At 46.0% G+C, this 20,483-nt stretch overlaps 1 protein-coding gene across 1 annotated transcript in view; it reads right to left on the reverse strand.

Annotated features, from left to right (window-relative positions):
• The window catches only part of celf2 (cugbp, Elav-like family member 2), a 61,121-nt gene that overhangs the window by 21,228 nt on the left and 19,410 nt on the right, over positions 1-20,483 (reverse strand). The window contains exons 4-6 of the mRNA XM_061094909.1: positions 13,716-13,764; positions 9,896-10,030; positions 4,247-4,326 (exon numbers count right to left, since the gene is read on the reverse strand). Of these exons, the coding sequence (XP_060950892.1) occupies positions 4,247-4,326; positions 9,896-10,030; positions 13,716-13,764 (264 nt within the window). The remainder of the gene's footprint in view (positions 1-4,246; positions 4,327-9,895; positions 10,031-13,715; positions 13,765-20,483) is intronic.

The following is a 20,483-nucleotide window of genomic DNA, read 5'->3' on the forward strand; positions in this document are numbered from 1 at the left end:
GAATTCAACAATAACAGTAATAGTATCATTCAGCGGAGGACTGATAATTCACACTCGTAAAAGCTGTTGCTCCTGTTTTGTCTTAAATAGTCTCTGGTTTCAGATATTGTAATAATAACATGCCATTAACTCTGTGTCGGTGGTGAGGCGTCCATTAATTTCTTTATCTGCAGACAGCGTCTCACCAGAGCTGCACAGCTTTCACTTTTTATCAAAGTAAAGTCTCATCAGGAGACGTTTCTACGGGAGTTAAAAGTTATTTCTGTTTTCAGATTCACAACTTTACCTCATATAAACTTATTAAAGTGTTTTCATTATTTAACAGCTCGACTGACCCTCAAGAAAACTTTTGTTGGATTTCTTTAAAACTTCATATTGGGATTTGACATTCTAAAGCGTCACTGAGCAACAGCGCCCTCTAGAGCCTCACGTTAACCCACCTTTGATTAGATAAGTGTTAAAATCTTCATATACACAGATATATATTTATAATGTTCTTATTAAGTGCAGTAACTCTTAAATAATTAACTGTTCACCAAGGCCTTACATGACAACTTCCATTTCTACTATTATTTTCTGTACTTGGTTTGGTTTATTTCTATTATTTTAACTCTATAAAGCAGCCTTAGATACAGTGAATGGTTCTTTACTAGTCAATATAATAAGATATCATTGAAGACCAATATAGGAACATGATTAAAGTCTATTCCTCACTTCTCTCCGGAGTGAAAGAGGAAACATTTTCCCTGTTCAGCTGATTTAAGGTTAAGAAGTTTAATGTCCTGGTCTCACACTCTGCCTGTGATTGACAGATGTCCATGATGTCATGACAACCTGTGGTCTCAGTGTGACAGCGCAGACGTAACAATAAGCTCCTGGTGTAATTATCATATCCAAACCTTATAACGATGTAATTACAGCTTGTTGGCAAAAATAGAAAAACCTCAGCACCTGCTTCGGTCTCCGGTTTGACCTCGTCCACACAAACTTTTGCGGAAGTTTCCAGATTTGCCACCGACGTAACCACGAGAGTGCACTCAGCCAATAAACGCTCCCGTGCTCCCTGAGGCCGAAATCTCGCACACAACCACGGAGCGAGCATCACACATCACATCAACGTCTTTCCCAAGATGTTTAGAAGCACTCACACAAACTGAATTTATAAGCTCCGGTCGGTTTACCTTGAAAATCAATCTCACACAGCTTTCAGGAGAGTTTATGTGCTGTGAACCTTCTCCGTCTCATTTATTTACCACTCACGCAGCCTTTAAATGTCAAACCATGTCGTCTTCCGCTAACTAACGGGACAGCGGGAGGCTCTGTTAGCGGCGGGAGTTCTCTGAGCACGTTGCTTTGACCTAATGTTCCAACAACAACGCGCCAGAAGAACAGGGAGAGATTCACAAGCTGCTCCGTGAACTGCAGTACAGACGGAAATGTTCCAGAGGGACGGCATGTGAGGACGCAAACGTTCCAAATGGAGAATGTCCAGAAAATGTCGAATGAGTCCAGAGTTCACAGCTTCCAACATGAGACGGACGTGAAACTGGAAGAATACAAATGTCTTGTGGTGAAACAGAGTAGCCGAGGACGAAGGAGACGCTGACGTCAACTTGACGAAGAGATTTGACATGTTTCTGAGAACTCCAGAAAATCTCCAGATCTTTATGTATCGGACATTATCTGGAGTTTGGGTTAGAAGAGTCAAAACCCGCCAACCATGAAGCTTTTTGGGGGGTGTCCCACAACTCTATTTAGACCCTGACTCCTGATTTAATCCATCTTGGGATCATCCATCTTTATATACGTTGTCTGACATCATCCCTTGATTAATCGAATCCGTTTTTGTCCGTATCCGTCGCTCCTCTTCAGCTCAGTTGACGGTTGTGTTTGTTTTCTACTTCAACACAACGCTCTCTCTCTCTCTCCCTCTCTCTCTCTCTCTCTCTCATGCTCTACTCAAGCCCTTGTCTCAATGAGCTCCAGCGCTTGTGTGTTGGTGGTGAGGGGCGTGTGCGCGTGCGGCGAGGGCAGGATAACGTGCGAGTGTTCCTCTAAGTGTCATGTGCACAAAAAAAGAAAAAAGCTGTTGATAGAACGCCGCACGGGGGGGGAGCTGAGGGCTAAATGAGTCTTTATAACTGGAGTGAATAATGCAACGCACAAATCAACACAAACCCAACACAAACCCAACACAATGAAGCCGACCCACTTCTCCTCAAATGTCTTTAGAGGTTCGACAGTGAATTACCTGTCTTGCTCGTATCCACTTTCATTACGGCCTGACATTCAGCCGGCGGACGCGTGTGCGAGCGTGCACCTGAATGTCACGGCGTAATGAGAATGGATATGACAGTGACAGGGCCATCGACGAATTGGCGCGCCCATGCTGCCCCCCACCCCCACCCCCTTTCCCCCCCACCCGTGACATGTGCCGGGGAAAAACACACACGAACACACAAACACTCAAATGCACAATCTCGCTCTATCTGAGACAGTTGGGTGCAATAGAGCCAAGACAATAACCAAACTCTATTTACCAGACCTCATTCCCTCATTCGGACCCAAAGTAATTACTTTTAAATTGCAAAACTGAGGAACATTAACAAACGGATGCGGCAATTCAGGTCCGCCCGAGGCTACACAGCGTGTTTTCAAATGGAAATGAAGGTATTTTGCCATTGTCCACTGCAATATCGCTGTGTTACGGTTTAAGCCTTTTCCTCCGTGCGCCCGATAAGAGCAGGGGACACTGGCAGTGTTTACTGGTCCATTGTGGCAGACGACTGCTCAGAGCGAGGATAATTCTGGCTTAATATCAACGCCGTCGGTGGAGAGTGTCGCTCCTTCTCCTCGGAAAGACAGAAACTGCTGCTGCTGCCGCCCGGCCACGCAAATCAACACTTCACCGACACACACAGGACGACAACGTGAAAGCACACGCGGAGGGCGGAGAGTGCGTTTACCACCGTGTCAGGGTCACGGCACATCAATAGCAGCCATGATTACCATGATCAGCTCTAATGAGGGGGCGCCGGGGTGAACGCCACTCATCTTTTTCCTTTAACACAGCTTGTTATTACCACTTTTTGTCTCCCTGTCCGACTCACACACGCACGGGCGCTTCACAGTTGTCGCCGCGCAGCATGTAATTCTCTCCCAATCGCAGGCCTGTCATCCCGCCCTGTCGCCAGCCTGACAATACTGACAAGGGCGCCCCCCCCCCTAAACCAGGAGGAGGGAACACAGAGGAGCGGCGGCCCAGTCGCCCATTAAGGCGCGGCTGGGGTCGCTGTGCAGCTGATGAGGTCTGTAATGTCACCTGGCCGAGGTGCTGCTCTTTGTCACGGTTTGGAGACTTTGCCAAAGGTTTAGAAATCTGGGACCAGAAAAAGGTGAATAAGAGAAAAAGGAGGGGACTGAATCAGCAGCTCCTGCTGAACAACACTGTTCCCTCTCGGCCGTATTTATAAATATTCCATCATGACTTTTAGGAACATTGTGTAATATGGTTTTAAAAGACATGAAACCTGCGTGTCAGCACTTTAAAGACCAAACTCCTCAGAATCTGTATCATCTATTACATCCCTCCTGAAAACATACAGCTGCTGAGTTTATCTATATTTACCTGCACTGAGGAGGTTTTCACCCCTGAACTCTCTGACGTCATTTCCCCAGATGTCTAAGAGAACAATTCAAGGATCTTGATTAAAAGTCTTGACATGATGAGTAAGTAAGAAAACTAAATATACGTCTTTGACGAAACACATAAATGCAGACGTTAAAACTACATTATGGCTCATAACGCCTTGCAGTTAACACCCTCTCATCCAAGGTGGGTGTATGTGTGTGTGGCAGTTTTTGAATTTCCTTGATTCATATTAGCATGATAGGGATTTATCTGCTTCCTCTGTCCTCGGGGAAGACACACACACAGACACACACACACAGACACACACACACAGACACACACATATTCAAACATGAGGCCGACATGTTAAAGTGTCACCACAATGACAGACTGAAGAGGAGCGAGAGAGAGAGAGAGAGAGAGAGAGAGAGAGAGAGAGAGAGAGAGAGAGAGAGAGAGAGAGAGAGAGAGAGAGAGAGAGAGAGAGAGAGAGAGAGAGAGAGAGAGAGAGAGAGAGAGAGAGAGAGAGAGAGAGAGAGAGAGAGAGAGAGAGAGAGAGAGAGAGAGAGAGAGAGAGAGAGAGAGAGAGTTGAAGAAAGGGCGAGAGTACAGTACCTCCATAGTCTGAGACTGGTGCATGGCTTTGATTGCATTCTGTGCCATAGCTCTGGTGGAAAACGTGATAAACGCACATCCTGTAGGGAGGGAGGGGAGGAGAGGAGGGAGGGATGGAGGGACAGTGGAAGGGAGGAGGGTAGGAGGAGGAAGAGTAGTAGGAGGAGGAGGAGGGGGGGGGGAGACAAGAAAGAACAAAAACAAGACAAAAGGGTTGGACACGTCGTCGTTATAAATAAAAACAGAGATTGATACAGAGAACAGCTCACAGGTGGACAACATCGTTCTCAGGTCGCTTGGAGGAACAACAGCGGAGAAATGAGCACAGTGTAATGACAACCACGAGCCCCCCCCCCCCATCTCCCCTACCCGACCCCCGTCCCACCACCACAGGACATCTGAGACGACCACAAGCAACACAATTGGGGGACTTTTGTATTTGCCTTCCCCACCTCCCTCCTCCTCCTCCTCCTCCTCTTCCTCATCCTCCTCCATCTATTATTGTTTCCTCTCGCTGCTTCACACTGACTAAATAAATAAATGTAAATCTGCCCCCCCCCCCATTAAAGGTGATTTGAATGTATTTCAATTCCTCCGTTGTGCGTCTGATTGAACAGGAGAGACTAAGGAGATGGAGGAAGAGACAAGAGGAAGGGGCGTGGCCGACCACCGCTGATCCGAGCCAATCGAGACGAAGCCGCCAGCGTTGTTTTTACGGGACTTTGTTATTGGTGGTTTGTGGGTGGGGTGGGGTGGGGGGGTTGTCTGGCTGGTTAGGGAGTGATCAGAGGAGATAATGTGAGAAGTGCTTTGTCAATCCCCCTGGCTAATAATATGCTAACAAACCCACCAAGCCATGTTAGCGCAGCAAGGCCTGAACTGATTACACACATGCTCGCACACACCAACACACACTTAGACACACACACACACACACACACACACACGTTCAGGTTCGGCCGACAGACGCGTGGCTTGGTAGGAAGAAAAATCTCATGTCATCAGATAGACTCAACCTGGGTGAGTGGATGGGGGGGAAAGGGCAGAGCGGAAAAAGAGGGGAGGAATTGTGAGGATGGAGAATGCAACAGACGTAGAGAGAGAGAGAGAGAAAAGAGAGAGAGAAAGATGAGTCGAGGAATAGGTAATTGTCCTCGTCCACCTCCATCAGGACTCTGTGGTAGAACGAGGCCGTGAGAGGTGAGATTTAAATCCACTCCACAAGTTTCCACACCGAGGCTTCACCCTGAGAAAACACAGGAACGTCCCTGGAGAGGAAACTCATCGCTATGGTAACGGTTTAATCACCTGTTCGGACGACTTTGTTTAGGATTCCCTCGTCAAAATAAAGTTCAGACGAGAACTGAAGTCCGAGGGGCTAAATGTGAGAGCGTGAATGTCTGAACTTCTGTGAACTTCTCCTGCTTCTGATCCTTTAAAAATATAAATATCAGACCTCTTTTAAAAAATATATATATATTTCTGTCCTTGCTCAATGGAAAATGTAGTTTATTCATCTTTTATATAGAACTCCATCAGTGCCCTAACATTAGAGATGTTGAAAAGGTGATAAAAGGACGGTGAAGGTTATCAGATGCTGTGGCACCGACCTAGTCCATGTGTCCTTCAATGTAGATAGGACATTCATGAAAGAAAAAGGGGGTCATTTTTTTCTGACAGTCTATTTTAGACGAGCCACAATCTGTCATTTAACGGCTTGTGTTGGAGGAGGCTGCTCCTTCCTCTGCGGGGGGGCCGTGCCCCAGAACTGGATCAGCCCTCGGGGGGGGGGGGGGGGCGTCCATTTGGGTTAACCCTCCTGACTCTGTTCATAACGCTGGTCAAGCTATAACGTCAACAGAAACTGGGTTTGTCTTCAGCCTGCTGACAGAATAACCCCTGCCCCCCCCCCACACACACATTTCTATCTTTAGCCAGTTTCTGCAGCTTGAACCTTGAGGCTTCTAAATAAAGAATTCCTCAGCGTCAGAACATGAATTCATTAATGTCAAATGTGTTAATGACAACAGGAAAAAACTGGCGCTTTCCTGCTGGTTGCTGCTTGTCTTATTTTTCCCGGCGCAGAGAAGGGACTTGGCTTGAGCGCTAAAAATACCTCACAGGCCGCATTCTGTCGTCAGCCGAGAACCAAACAGTCCTTTAATAAAAGTAGGGTAGCTCCCCAGGCCCGGCCGTCCACTGGTGGTGTGATCCATATTTTATTAATAGCGGGACGGCGGCGCGCTCCTCTGATTGATACCGCGATTTAATAGGCGCTCAGCTAGGTGGGACCGACACCCCCTGGGAGTTGCAGGCACAGAGAAACCCTCAAAGACCCATTCATCTCCAGCCTGGTTATAGGTGTTTATTTACTATCCAGACCCAAACTGTATGACAAGCATCTTCTCTTTGATTCGCCTGAGCCGCTAAGTGGTTTATATTAGCTCGACAGAAACAGGGATGTGGCCAGAACGCCTGAAATATTCATGAGGACAAAAGAGAGAAGCTGAAAAGGGATGGAAGGAGGAGAAAGGGGAAGGAAGGGAAGGAGGCCGATGAGGGATGTCTGGGAAAAGAACGAGGACAAATTGATGCGAGAGAGGATTCTAGGACAGTCAGGGTGATTATAGGGACGGGCAGGGAGATCGTGGGGAGTTTGAGTCGTTGGGTTTGAGGCAAAGATCGGTTCTGGATAGAGACGACCTTGAGGAGGAGGAGGAGGAGGAGGAGGAGGAGGAGGAGGAGGAGGAGGAGGAGGAGGAGGAGGAGGAGGAGGAGGAGGAGGAGGAGGAAGAGGCACACTGAGAAAATCAGACTGGAGTCAACAATAAAAAACATTCAGAACGTCCGACAGGCACAGAAAAAAAAAAAAAAACGTGACCGACAGATCCACATGGAGCCGGCTTGACGATGACAGCGACAGCTTGTGTGACAGGAGGAAGAGGAGGAGGAGGAGGAGGAGGAGGAAGACGAGGCTGCATCTCCTCAGAACATAGAGACCACAGAGGAGGGGAGGGGAGGGGGAGGGGGAGGTGAAGGGAGCGTGGGAGGATGAAATCAGGTGAGTGAGTGGTAGATTGTGTGTGCGTGTTTGTATGTGTGTGTCCTCGGGGAAGACACACACACAGACACACACACACAGACACACACACACAGACGTGTGTGTGTGTGTGTGTGTGTGTGTGTGTGTGTGTGTGTTTGTGTGTGTGAAGGGAGGAAGAGTTGATGAAGATGTTCTATAGAAAAGCTGTGGAGGGTTTGACAGAAGCTAAATCAGTGTTTAGGTTTTTTATGAGGATTCTGAGATTTTAGTTTAGTAATTATCATGATTTGCTTTAAAGGTACAATGATTAACTTCTGCCACTAGAGGTCTCTCATTTAAAGCAATAACCAAAGTCTGATGACGTGATGAAGCAGCGAGGGATCATGGGTGTTGTTGTCTTTGCCGTCGTTGCCAATAAAAAACGACCTGACACTTCTCATAAAATCATTATGTGAGATCATTATCATCATTCTGTCAGATGAGATGATAAAGTTTAATTCACGTTAAACAGAAAAACTGTCACAAACAACTGTGATTCAAACATCCAGATGCTTTGAATAAAAACGTGGATTTCTCTGGGTTTGAACATTGTCAGAAACATTTTGTGTAATGTTAGAAAACAACTCAACAAAATAAATGATTCTGAATTATTTGACAATATAAATATAATTATGTATATATAGAATAATGATTCGTTGATGTCCGACGGAGATCACCACTGGACAGACTATGTTGCCAAATGTGCAAGATGGCAGCGTCCTCAGGATTTTTTTAGCCTCATTTTTGTAGAGACGTGTCGTCCACTTGTATTTTCAGTCTGTACGTAATAATTTGTCTGATTTTTTTCAGCATTAAAATTCAGGCATTGACGGAAATAAAGGGAAAAGGTTTGTTTCCTAATGGATTTAGGACTTTTTGTGAAGCCCTGCAGAAACTTCAACAACCCAATGGAGAGGGTGAAAATAACAATAATTTCCTTCATGATTATTTTGTGTTTTACTCTATAAAAGGAGAAAATAGAAAAAGGAATTGTGCTTTTTTAAAATACAACCAACCCAGTGGCAGAGCGGCTGCCTCCAGTGTCGGTGTGGGAGAATCTCAGTGGCTTACAGTGAGGCTAAACTGGATCGGCAGGGAAGGTGAGGGTATGAATGGAGGTTAGGAGGGCAGAGGAGGAGGAGGGAGGGAGGTGTGAGAGCGAGAGGGGGAGAAAAAAAGAGAGAGAGGGGGAGGGAGAAGAGATATATAGAGCGAAAAAAAGGAGAATCATGTCTTCACAGCGGCCTCCAGGTGTCACTGTGGTTCATTTGCGTTCACTCGAGCATGACTCGTTGAAAACCTTGAAGAGAATCTCGAGCGTTTTTCAGAGAAGCAGCCGGTTGACGACAGGATCTGATTCGAGGCTCCTCGAGCACAAAGAGACGATTATACAGATTCACTTCCACCGTTCAGGTCAGAACATGTCACAGGGAATAGAATGTGAACGTTTCTCCTTCTCTGAGTGTGTGAGGTTTGTTTGTTTGTTTGGTGTGTGGATCCTTCGAGCTGCAGTTTGTGTTCCTGCTGCCGACAACACATCGGAGTCCCTACGGGGATTTGAAGCAACAACATGCAGGAGAGAGGAATATCTGTGTGAATTGTAGTGTGACGCCTCAACACTTATAGAGAGAATCTGGAAAAAAGATTCACCGTCTGTTGGTCTTTGGTTTGTTTTCTTCACTGTTGTTATAATTTATTTATTCTGTGGCTAATTAAACTATTAAGCTATGATTAGAACCAGATTTAAACTGTGCAATATTACAGGATCGGCTTATTTGAAGTCTAAGCAGAAAACCGAGACCTAAGCCGCCAGAACATGCTGAGTGGGATGTTTGAAATACTTCATCCATAGACAGAGAATAAAAATGGACGAAATGACGGCTCCAAATTATTTAAATCATAATCTGGTGAATGGTTGCAGTATAGATCATATGCGGTTTAAACACAACTGTAAAAAGATGGGTTTGATTTTATGGTCACAGGTAAATAAAACCTTTTCGACTCCTCATTTTTAGTTTTTTTACTGATTTCTTAGTTCTCTGAAAGTTTGAAGGCTTCCTGCAGCCAGACGACACTAATCACCACGGTTTAGAGTAAACAACATCCTGAGACACTGACGTCTCGGGAAAAACTTCCAGCACAACAGTGAAGGAGAAACATCTGAGATTAAATGAGCTGCTGATTATGCAGGAGAAACGTCTGCGAAAGTAAAACACTCAGGAAATGCTTAAACTAAACAGGAAGTCTGTGTTTTTTCTTAAATAATGACAATAAATACAGATAAATGTTTTTTTTGGGACGCACGGAAACAAAAATAATGAGCCCATCCTATTTATTATCGTTTACTTTGATTTGAAAAGTTGTTTTGTTCTCTGAGAAACAGCTCAGACTTCCTCTTCAACCGCTCAGCTCTCGTCTCACAGTCGGAGGTACACACGTCCTCCGGGAGTTTGAGTCACGAGTCAAGTGGACACGATGAACCGCGGCAGCTGGAGGCCGCTCGGCCACAGATATTCACACGAGGAGCATCGGGTGTGGATGGAAGCGAGTGGCAGCGGCAGCCTCACCTCTGCTGAGTCCGTCGGGCCCCCGCAGGATCCGGCACTCCTCGATCTGTCCGAACGCGGAGAACATGACCCGGATGTCGTTCTCGTTGCACTTCTTCGACACCATGCCGATAAACAACTTCCTGTCTTCCACCGCTGCGGAGCCACAGAGAAGAGAGAGAGAGAGAGAGAAACAGAGAGTGTGAATGAACGAGTGGATTTAATTTAATATGTCGACCTGATGCTTTGTGTTTTCAGTACGAAGGAATAGAAATGACTTTTCACCAGTAGAAACCACGACTAGTATAAAGTATTTGCACATGATTAGTGCTCGTTTTTCCTACTGATTTGGCTCTAATCTGGGGCTTTTGTTGGAGAATTAAACTGAAGATTTTCGGGCGAATGAACCTGTTTCCTGAAACCTTGAACTCAACTGTGCACACGAAGCGTCTCATTGTCCTGGAACCCAACCTCTTTGAATCAAACAACAATGACAACAGACAGAAAAATAGAGAAGACGAAGAAGAAGAACAAAACAAAAAAAAGATTAGTGAGAACAAAGAGACAGAAAAAGACAAAAAGAAAAATCAAAAGACGCAACAGAAAAAAAAAAAACCCAGAGAAAGAGACAGAACGAAAACACAACAATCAAAACAGAAGCGTCGAGGAACGAGGGAAAGAAAGAGGAGAGACAGAGGGAGAGAGAGATGAAGACAGACAGAGCTCGTGTATTTCATCATTCCATCTGCGAGGCTCTGATCAATGTCTCATTATCACTTCAACACCAACTGCTCGCTGAGACTCTGCCGCTCGTCCTCTCTCACCCTCGGCCTCCCTCCACCTCTCCTCCTCCTCCTCTCCCTCCTCCTCCTCTTTCCTCATTCTTCCTGCCCCACGGGTCTCTCACTTTCTCCTCCGCTGACACAATCCCTCCTTCGCAGGTGCAATCTCCAGGAACGAGAGGCGGCTGCAGGTAGCGGTGTGTGTTAGTGCACATGTGTGTGAGTGTGTGTGAGGTTAAGTGTGAATTAAGCTGAGAGCAAAGTCAGAAACAATGTGTCTGTGTGTGTGTGTGTGTGTGTGTGTGTGTGTGTGTGTGTGTGTGTGTGTGTGTGTGTGTGTGTGTGTGTGTGTGTGTGCGTGTGTGTTTGCAGCACATTCAATGCAATGCTAATCCAATTCATTTTTAATGAGGAAACTGTCAGCTCTTACCGCGAGGCGAAAGAGATAAGCGGTCTGTTGCACTCTGGGAAATCAATAGCGCACTTGTTTATTTTGCTGTTTGAATTGTTTGTGTGTTTAAAAGACAAACCGTCGGGATACGCTGCCAAGATAAGTGTTGTTTCAAAAAGCCTTAACTCCTTTGTACACAGCGTGTCTGCGCGCGTGTGTGCGCATCACTCCAGAGGAAGATTACCACCGGTCTAACAGCGATGTAATTAATTTACTCGGCGTCGATAGAAGAGAAAGAGAGAAGATATCGTTACAATTGACTGTTTCTGTCTTTTGGCGCGCGGGGCGATAAGACTCGTACGACTCGGGCGACGGGATGATCCGGAGTCGGCTTTGCATTCTGGGAGGAACTGGAGCGGAATTGGCCTCACGCTGAGATTCAACACATAAACAAGATACCGGGAAGAAAAATAAACCAGCACGAGATTCAGCAATAATCTTATCTGAGCGCGACACTGTACGTCTCTTTGTCTCCCGCGCTGACTGAACCAATAAAGCTCCGAGCCGCCGTTTGTCACCGTTACAGTTGCTCTGACGCCGGGTTTATTAAAGGTCATTATCATTAAGTGGATGGATGGGTTACGTATGGGCTACTTCATATTTACCGTCCCAGCTGTGAGGAGCGGCCACTTTATTAAGTTCCACCGTCGTTACCCTGACGTTTATGTCTTATAAAGTCGTATTTCGCCATATTTCAGTGGAGCGGATGATGGCTTTTAGAAGAGTTTCCCCTCTGCCTTGCTGGATACTCGTTTTTATTGTATTTCCCTGCAGTGGACAGTGATTTATCAGGCGGCTCCTGATGCAGGGCCATCGTCTCTCTCTGTGTTTCTTACATGAACACACAGGGTTCTTTAAAACTGGATTTAAATGGTCATTTCGTCCATTTTCATATTCTGCTCAATTACTCTGCTTCAAGGGTCAGATCACCTGAACTGTGAAAACCCACATTTCCTCACTAAGTCATGCAAATATGTAAAAATATAAAACACTCTCCATCCTGACGTCTCTCAGACATTTGTTAGGTTTTAAAATTCAGATTTTGAGTTTAAATTTGCAGAGTAATAAAAATGAGATCACGCTAATCTTTGTTTCATTCGCTGCAGAAGTAAAAAACGAGGACAGATTTTTTTGTGGGGTGAAAACAACAACTTGGACAAGTCAAGCTGCTCAGACCAGAACTGACATCTGGACATTTCATATCATATTTCCAGATGTGCTGTATGTGAGAAAACAACATTTCCTGTCAGTCACCAGGTGAAATGTCCCAAAGTGTCTGAGCGATGAGTGAGAAACTACAGATGTTTTAGCCGTTTGTGTGAGCTGACCTGTAAAGCTGAGTAATTCAGCAGAATCTTTAACACGGGAAACTAAATCAGCCTGTGTTTAAGGACACCACATCCACAACGTCTCACCCTGAACCAGAAGATTGATGACATGGCCTTTTATTCCCCTGATCCACCGCCACTAAATACCACCACTGCTGCATCTCAATGAAACCAATTAAAAAACAGAGCGGAGTAATTCAGCGACAAAAGTCAGACGTTTTAAACGCAGGAGAAACTGAAATAAAAAGTTTTAAAGTTCTTATCTTGGGTCCCTGCTGTCCATTCATATACACAGACTATGGTGTTTTAGTAAGTAGCTATGGGATTTGTTTGTGTTAATGTCAGGGAAACAGGATTTTACTCCCAACATTATCTATCTGACTCTCAGGTGAAAGATGCAGCTTCACTTCTTCAGAGACTCCAAGATCCTAAAGGTCAGAAGCCCTGAAATGTTCTCACATTAAATTTTAAAGGAGCCAGAAAACCAGAACACTAATATCCAGCTATTTTAAGAGACACTTTTCTCTTCTTTAACAATGAAACTATGATATTTATCCAGTGGGTCATTTATGGCTGAACTAGTCTTTCCGACGGGATTTGTTGACAATATGAGAACCAGCGTCTGCATCCTTTTAAGAAACCTCACGTCCTCTGGTACATACGGCCAACAGCTTCCTCCTTTCAGGACGAGAAGGAACGGAGGAGGAGGAGGAGGAGGAGGAGGAGGAGGAGGAGGAGGAGGAGGAGGAAGAGGAGGCTCGACACAGGGAATCAATTCTGAGCTGGATCTGCAATATGTAGTTTGGAGGAAGGGTGATCTGAGGACGGATCGGTCGACGGTGCTCGTGTGTGTGTGAGTCTGAGACAAATGCATTAAGGCAAATGTGAGTGTGAGTGTGTGTGAGTGTGTGTGTGTGCGTGTGTGTGTGTGTATGTGCGTAGCGAGAGGAGCCCACACAGCATCTCTGTGTGAGGGAACAGCCACAGGGGAGAGCGGCTGGTTCAGCACGAGGCCAAAACGATTCAACTTTCACTGACCCCCCCCTTGCGAAGCACCTTAATAATTCATCCCACTTAAAAAAATATATACTTATATACATCAGCACCGGATGCCATCGCCCCTCTATCGTCTTATTCTCTCGCCGTGTCTCGCTGAATAGCTTCCCCGGCTATGATGCATATGTGTGTGATGCTGCTGCCTCTGTGTGTGTGTGTGTGTGTGTGTGTGTGTGTGTGTCTGTATGTGTGTGTGTGCATGTTGTGTGAATGGGGCCACTCACCGTTAGATTTCTCACTGTCTGCAGGTTTCATCTGAATTGGGTGGTGCATCTGCAGAGACACAAAAATATACAAACACATTAAATACTGATCCAACACACACTGTGGGGTCCGGAGTGTCAGATATATTTCTTCTTCTATTTCATTCCCAATTTGAATCCACATACGATTCAATACACACTCATATACATGTGTTGTAAATGAGTTTCATATTTTATTTCCCACAGAAGAAATGTGATCACATCGAGTTCACAAACCACAAATCTGAATATCTCAGTCCGTACGGGGTGATTGGTAACTGTCAAAAATGTATAGAAGAAGGAGAAGAAGGAGAAGTAGACAACGACTAGATGGCAAAGAAGGAAGGGGAAAAATAGTAGAAGAATGAGGCGAAGAGGAGGAAGAACAGGGATTAGGATGAGAAGAGGAAAGAGAAGAAGGTGATGGAGATCCAGTCAAAAAGGAGAAAAAAAAGGGAGGAAGAAGGAGAAGATGAAGATGGACAAGAACAAGAACAAGAAGGAGGAGAAAAAGAAGAACTGACTGGAAATTAAAACACAATATGTCGCTGATGCTGGTGGAGAAGTGATTCTGATGAACAGACTTCAGCAGAAGAACAGTTGGATGTCCCCGACCATTTAGATCAATAATAAAGTGACTCCAGATTCTGCTAACGAGTTCAGACCGTGACCCGGCAGCTCTGAACGAACCCGGCTCTGCTCTGTGTGTGTGTGTGTGTGTGTGTGTGTGTGTGTGTGTGTGTGTGTGTGTCCCTCACAGACGACACACATTCAGGTTGTGTGTTTGCAGCAGGTGTAATAAACGCTGTCGTCTCCCTGTGATGTGACCAAGCAGCAGTTTAATGGAGCCGAATGATGGATGTGTTTTTAAAGGATCATCTTTTATGGAAAACAAGAAAACATTTCACACATGAGGGCTTTGTCACCTCTCTCCCTCCTTCTCTCTCTCTCTCTCTCCTTCTCTCTCTCTCCTCCTCAGACCCTTTCTTTATTCCCTCCATCTCTCTTTGCTTTATGGGAGATTATGTGGCTGTTTGATCTGCAGAGAGATGAATGACAGTGATTCTCCAAATCTAGCCCAGTATCAATCACACTCAGAGTCAAACAGCAGCCGCGAGTGCGTGTGTGTACGCTTGTGCACGTCGGAGTGTGTGTCCATGCGAGTGTGCCCTGTCTTACCCATAATGCCCATGGGCTCAGTCACGCCGTGACAGAAGGCTTTGATCTTCCAATTCTATCACACACCTTTATCCCAACTCTCCCGCTCTCTTCCTTATCATCATCCTCACTCTCTGTTTCTTCTTCCAGACACTCACTCACACTCTCATCTAGTCTGTCTGTAGATTAGTTCCTAAACATGCCTGAAGGGGGCAGTGCACGGAGGAGGAGGAGGCAGCGACAAGGATGGATAGAGGAGGACGAATGAAGCGATGCAAAAAAACAAAAGAAAACTTAAATTCAGAAATGAGGATTTAAAGTTAAGGAAGCAGCAAAGACAAAGAGATAAGAATCAGGAGGGGAGAGGAATAAAACGATGAAGACAAAGGATCAGTGAGGCGAGTCCAGGGGAGGACGAGAGGAAGAAGGAGGGATGAAGGTTAAGCCATTACTTTCTGCATCCGTGACTGTCTATGTGGGAACGAGGGTCGAAACGTCTACGTGACCTAAAGCCTGACATCAGAGGGCATACGTGAGGCTCTGCGGACGTTCACAGTTTGTTGTGTCCACGCTTTTGAAACTGACGCCAACTGAGCACGAGCTGAAGAACAGAAAGAGAGAAACTACAAAAAGACAACTCCTCCTGTGGCGTGGACGTCGCCATTAGAGCGCACGCCTGGAAGACTCTGATCTGCAGGATGTGTGTGAAACGTGTCCTTCAAGCAGAGAACAACACAAACTCGTCTGTGGAGTCGGGCGCTCGGACCTTTAGACGCTGCACGGACAGGGAGGCCTTCAGGCTGCATCACTGTGAGGTATCACTAACACAAGGACAGAGGCAGGGACATGGAGGAGGTGTGTGTGTCTCTGTGTGTGTCTGTGTGTGTGTTGAAGCCACATCAAAAGAAGCAGAGTCAAAGCAAACCTGGGAGTCACATCAAGTAATTTCTTGTTATCCATTTCAAAGTCAGTCCCTTAAAAAACAAAAAAACTAAAATGACAGGATCCTCCGCGCTGCCGTCATTCACTCCTGAAAAGCGCTGGCAAACGCTGCCACACACACACACTCACAAACACACACCATGTACACAAACACACACCCACAGGTATAAAAAGTCTGTCTGGCTTTCAGGCGTCTCCTCCTCAGGTCTGTCTGCAGAGAATGCCCGGCGGGCGGCGGCGCTGTCGACGTGTTTGATCTGCGCCAGCTCCCGCCGAGACCCACAAAGAGAGACTCTCCTCCGCTAGCCCACAATTCCACAGCGCTGTTTCTTCTTTCCTGGCAGGCCCACAGCCGCAGCCTGCCATTCATTATGCGCTCAGCAGGGGCCTGGCAAAACTACTAAGTCCTTTGCCGCGCTCAGGCTCATAAAAAGCACCAGAGAACCCCAAAAAGCTTCACTAGGCAGAAGCCATGTGTTCAGGAGGCTTGATGCTGCGCGGGCATTTATCTTTACAACTGGATCCGTCTCATCAGACGGCGGCTTGAACGACTTCCTGTCCTGCTGCATCCCGACATGATCTACTTCCTCCTCCTGCACCAAGAAAACCTCTTTTCATTCATCATTCCTCCTCAAAGAGAACAAAGTCTGTTTTCTTTAGGTAAATACACAGATAAATTTGTTATCTCACGTTATCTCATAATTAATCAGCACATGATGATTTACAAAAATGTAAATAAAGAAAAGAGCCGAGCACTTTACAGGGCAGCTTCCACTCTTAATCACAGGAAGTCAAATCCAGTGCAATTTCCTGATGTTTGATTATTGCGTTGTTAAACTTTGTGTGAGTTTTAAGGGTCTTTTTATCTGCTCGTAAAGCATCGGCACTGCACTTGAACTAAAGTGTCACCTTTGTCTGTTTTCTTTTTTAACAGCACCTTCTTATGAACCTGCATAGTTCAGTTCTGATTGACTGAGTCCCTTCTGCTGTAAAGTACACGATGAATGTGCCACCTTTGAAAATCGATTAGCATTCAATTTACATGTTAATGTGCAAAACTGAAAGTCACCAGGAAACGCTGCTAATAACGAGACGTTGTTACTCTTCGAGATCGACTTTGCGGAGAAATAAACATCTTCCTCTTAGCTGCTGCACAATTACTGCAGAGCCGTTACATTTATTAACTCCGCCATAAAATTTGTCTGGATTTATAGTTGCTGAGCGGCTGCTATACACGGGAAACAGGAGCCGCGGTGATTATCGGTTCATTTGTAACTGAATGAAATTAAACTTGTTGATTCCATGAATTCTACCGGGAGATGATTGTTTTTTTTAATCGGTTCAGCTCTGATTCGTTGTTTGTTTCAGAGGTTTGGAGAGAAGCTCCTCTTCCTCTTCCTCCTCCTCCTCCTCCTCACTGAGGGATTCATAACGTCTTCTAGTACATTGTGACTAAATAAAGATGGAGGCTGCGTCTCCTCTTCCTCCTGTAGCCAAAATATTTAGGATGCGGGCCCGGCCATCTTTCACCTTTCACGGCTTCTCCTTCACATCTTTCCTTGGCCTTGTGGCGTTTTGCTTCTGGATCAAGGGAAAGTGGCGAGGAAAGGAGATTGTTTGGACTTTCCCTCTGATTCCTAATGAGCAAGAAGACCATATTTTGGACATTTAGTTCATCTTTACATGTCTCTGATCTCCACTATCGTCACCAGATCGTCTTTAAGTCTGTTTGTCTGTTTTTTGCCGAGCAGGCGACCGACAAAAGTTTTTACAAGAGCTTGTTTTCTGGTTGATACGAGACTGAATCACATGGTAAATGTCCTGTTAAACCGAAAGGGAATAGAATGTTTCTCTAAGGGTCCCTCACTAAAATGTCATTTGATTCACCGTTAACGTGAGCGAGCTGTGACTCGTCCGTCGGCATGACGAGGCGAAAGTCTGCGGCTATCCGAGATTAGCTCGTCCAATCACCAGAAGATATTTACGGATGAGTGAAGCCATCAGGTCCTCATTACACCACAGGGATCAGAGTGCAGCCGGCAGCCAAGATAGATTTTATGACCTTCCAGTTCTGGGACAGTCTCTTCAATCACCCCCCCCCCCCCCTCTCCCTGGCTGAGGCTGAGGTGTCTATTTGTTAGACCAGCTGATGAAATGTCAGCCTCCTCTTTTCCCCTTCTTTTGATATACCCTCATCATGTGCAGACTCCTGGCAACCCGGACGGCATTCAGACCGCCACCCCCCCACCACAAACGCTGCCCGTCATAATCTCCCTTTCCCTGTGCGGCGAGAGCAGGAAACCCGACACTTCCTAAATGTTAACCGCCGCTCTTGGGTTAACGTTGTCGCCTCCTCTAGACGTCTCCCAAGAACGCCCTCGTGCTTAAAAGGTCAGAGGTCGTCTTGTCCTGGAGCCAGAGGACAAATCTGAGGCTCACGCTGGGAATAGAACAAGTGTGTAGGGAGTGTGTCAATGTGTGTGTGTGTGTGTGTGTGTGTGTGTGTGTGTGTGTGTGTGCGTCCACATGGTAGCTACGAAGCGACAGCCAGGTTCATGTGACCAGAGTGTTTGTGCCAAAATCTGGGGAGTGCACATACTGTAAGGTATCAAACAACACACAAAGACACACACACACACACACACACACACACACACACACACTCTGCCACAGACGGCAACCGCACACTGCTTCTCCTCCCTCCTCTCTGAAGATGTGACGGTGAGCTGCTGGGTCAAAGTCAGACAGATGGCCCTCACAGCCGGGATTTAGTCGGTGACCAACACCGGCGGCACACACACACACACACACACACACACACACACACACACACACACACACACACACACACACACAGACACACACACACACACACATCCAAAGTAACAGCATACGTCTGACCTCCGGAGGGGCATCATCACAACACAAACTCTTTGCTTACATTCATTGGTAAAGTGGTTTTGAACACATTATCACCAACCACCAAACAAACGGCAAAAATAAAACCGAACCTTCTTGCCAGACGAAAGAGAAATTACAACATTTCACACTTTTATTTGCAAAAGTGGTGCAATAACCACGATTTTCCTTTCGCTACTGTCATCCAACTCATCACGACACTTTCCAAACCTCACTCTCTCGGTGGTGGTGGTGTCGTGTGGCTCAATATCGTCTCCAAAACAACTTGGCATCAGTTGGATTCGACTTCCACTGAAGTTAGAGACGTCTCAGCCTGACAAGGGTTTTCACCTTTAGATTCACACGTCAGATCAATTAGGGGTCGTCAACCCGACCAATCAGCACGTCTCTGAACGACCATATACGGCCGAGAGCATAAAGACTTAATGCCTTTTTTTAAAGCCATAAATAAAAAGGAGACCTCAAGTCCTGTCGTCGCTCTGACAAACACCTTGACGTAGATGAAGTGTGACTCCAGTCCTCACTCTCCTCTTTTAGAAAAACACACCACTATAAATCAAACTGTCCTTATACGATATCCCTCGTCTTAGCAGCGCGCAGCGAACAGTTTGCCCGACATTATCCCCACTTAGTTTAGCTCGGTAAACAATTAACCCGGCATGCGTGTGTGTGTGTGTGTGTTTGTGAGCAGAATGATTGAAGGATGGCGGCATAACTATTCCGTGTCATGTCTCCACAAGTGTTTAACATAGTTAGCTTGCATTTACCTCTCTCTCTCTCTCTCTTTCTCTCTCGCTCTCGATGAGTCAATATACTTAAACGCTGCCACCAAGTCGGAGAGAAGAGAGGGGTTAGGGAAGTTAATTTGAAACAAGCGATTCATATTTCTTTCGTTAAATTAGAGCACACACACACACACACAGACACACAAGTGAACACACACTGTGAGGGTTGGTGCATCGACGAGGTTTGTCTTCCTTCAGCACTGTTTGCGTTAGCATTCGAGTTTCACTACGGCAATTACAGCCTTTAATTGAATTGATTTTGATAATGAGCCTCTGCTGTAATGACACCGCTGTGGGAATGGTGTGTGTGCACGTGTGTGTGTGTGTATGTGTGGTGTTTGCAATGAGTGAGCTACTGTTGTTTTCTTCTGGACTTAAATGATGTGTGAGCAGCATACACACACACACACACACACACACACACACACACACACACACACACACACACACACACACACACACACACACACTTAAAACATTGGTTCATGCTCCTCTAATAGCCGACCACTGAACGGCTGTCTTTTTGAATCGCTTGTCCGAGCTCTAACCTTTCAGCTTGTTGCATAATCTCCTCCAGGCTATTACACATGAATGTTTGATGACACACTACTTAGTAAATGAGAAACCTAATATCCTACACTGACATATTCCCGCTGTTTCAAAGCTTAGCACCAACCTACAACTTGCTCCTCGGGCCCTTGGGTGGTTTTTTCGGCGATCGGGTTCCACGAGGGAACTCGTCTGCGGTGAGGAGGCTGAGCAGCGAATCAGACGCTCTATCAGTCAGGTGGAGTCACCGTATCGCTCTTTCCTGCCAGTCGGCTTCGTGGCTGCTGCTGAGAGCGATTGTGATAGAGCAGCGATATGTGTAATGGGCTCGCACCTGAGCAAACAACATACACGGACTGACAGGCTGCGGACATGGAGCATTCCTCCTCTCACTGAA

Source organism: Limanda limanda, chromosome 1 (assembly GCF_963576545.1).
Source record: "Limanda limanda chromosome 1, fLimLim1.1, whole genome shotgun sequence".
Lineage (NCBI taxonomy): Eukaryota > Metazoa > Chordata > Actinopteri > Pleuronectiformes > Pleuronectidae > Limanda > Limanda limanda.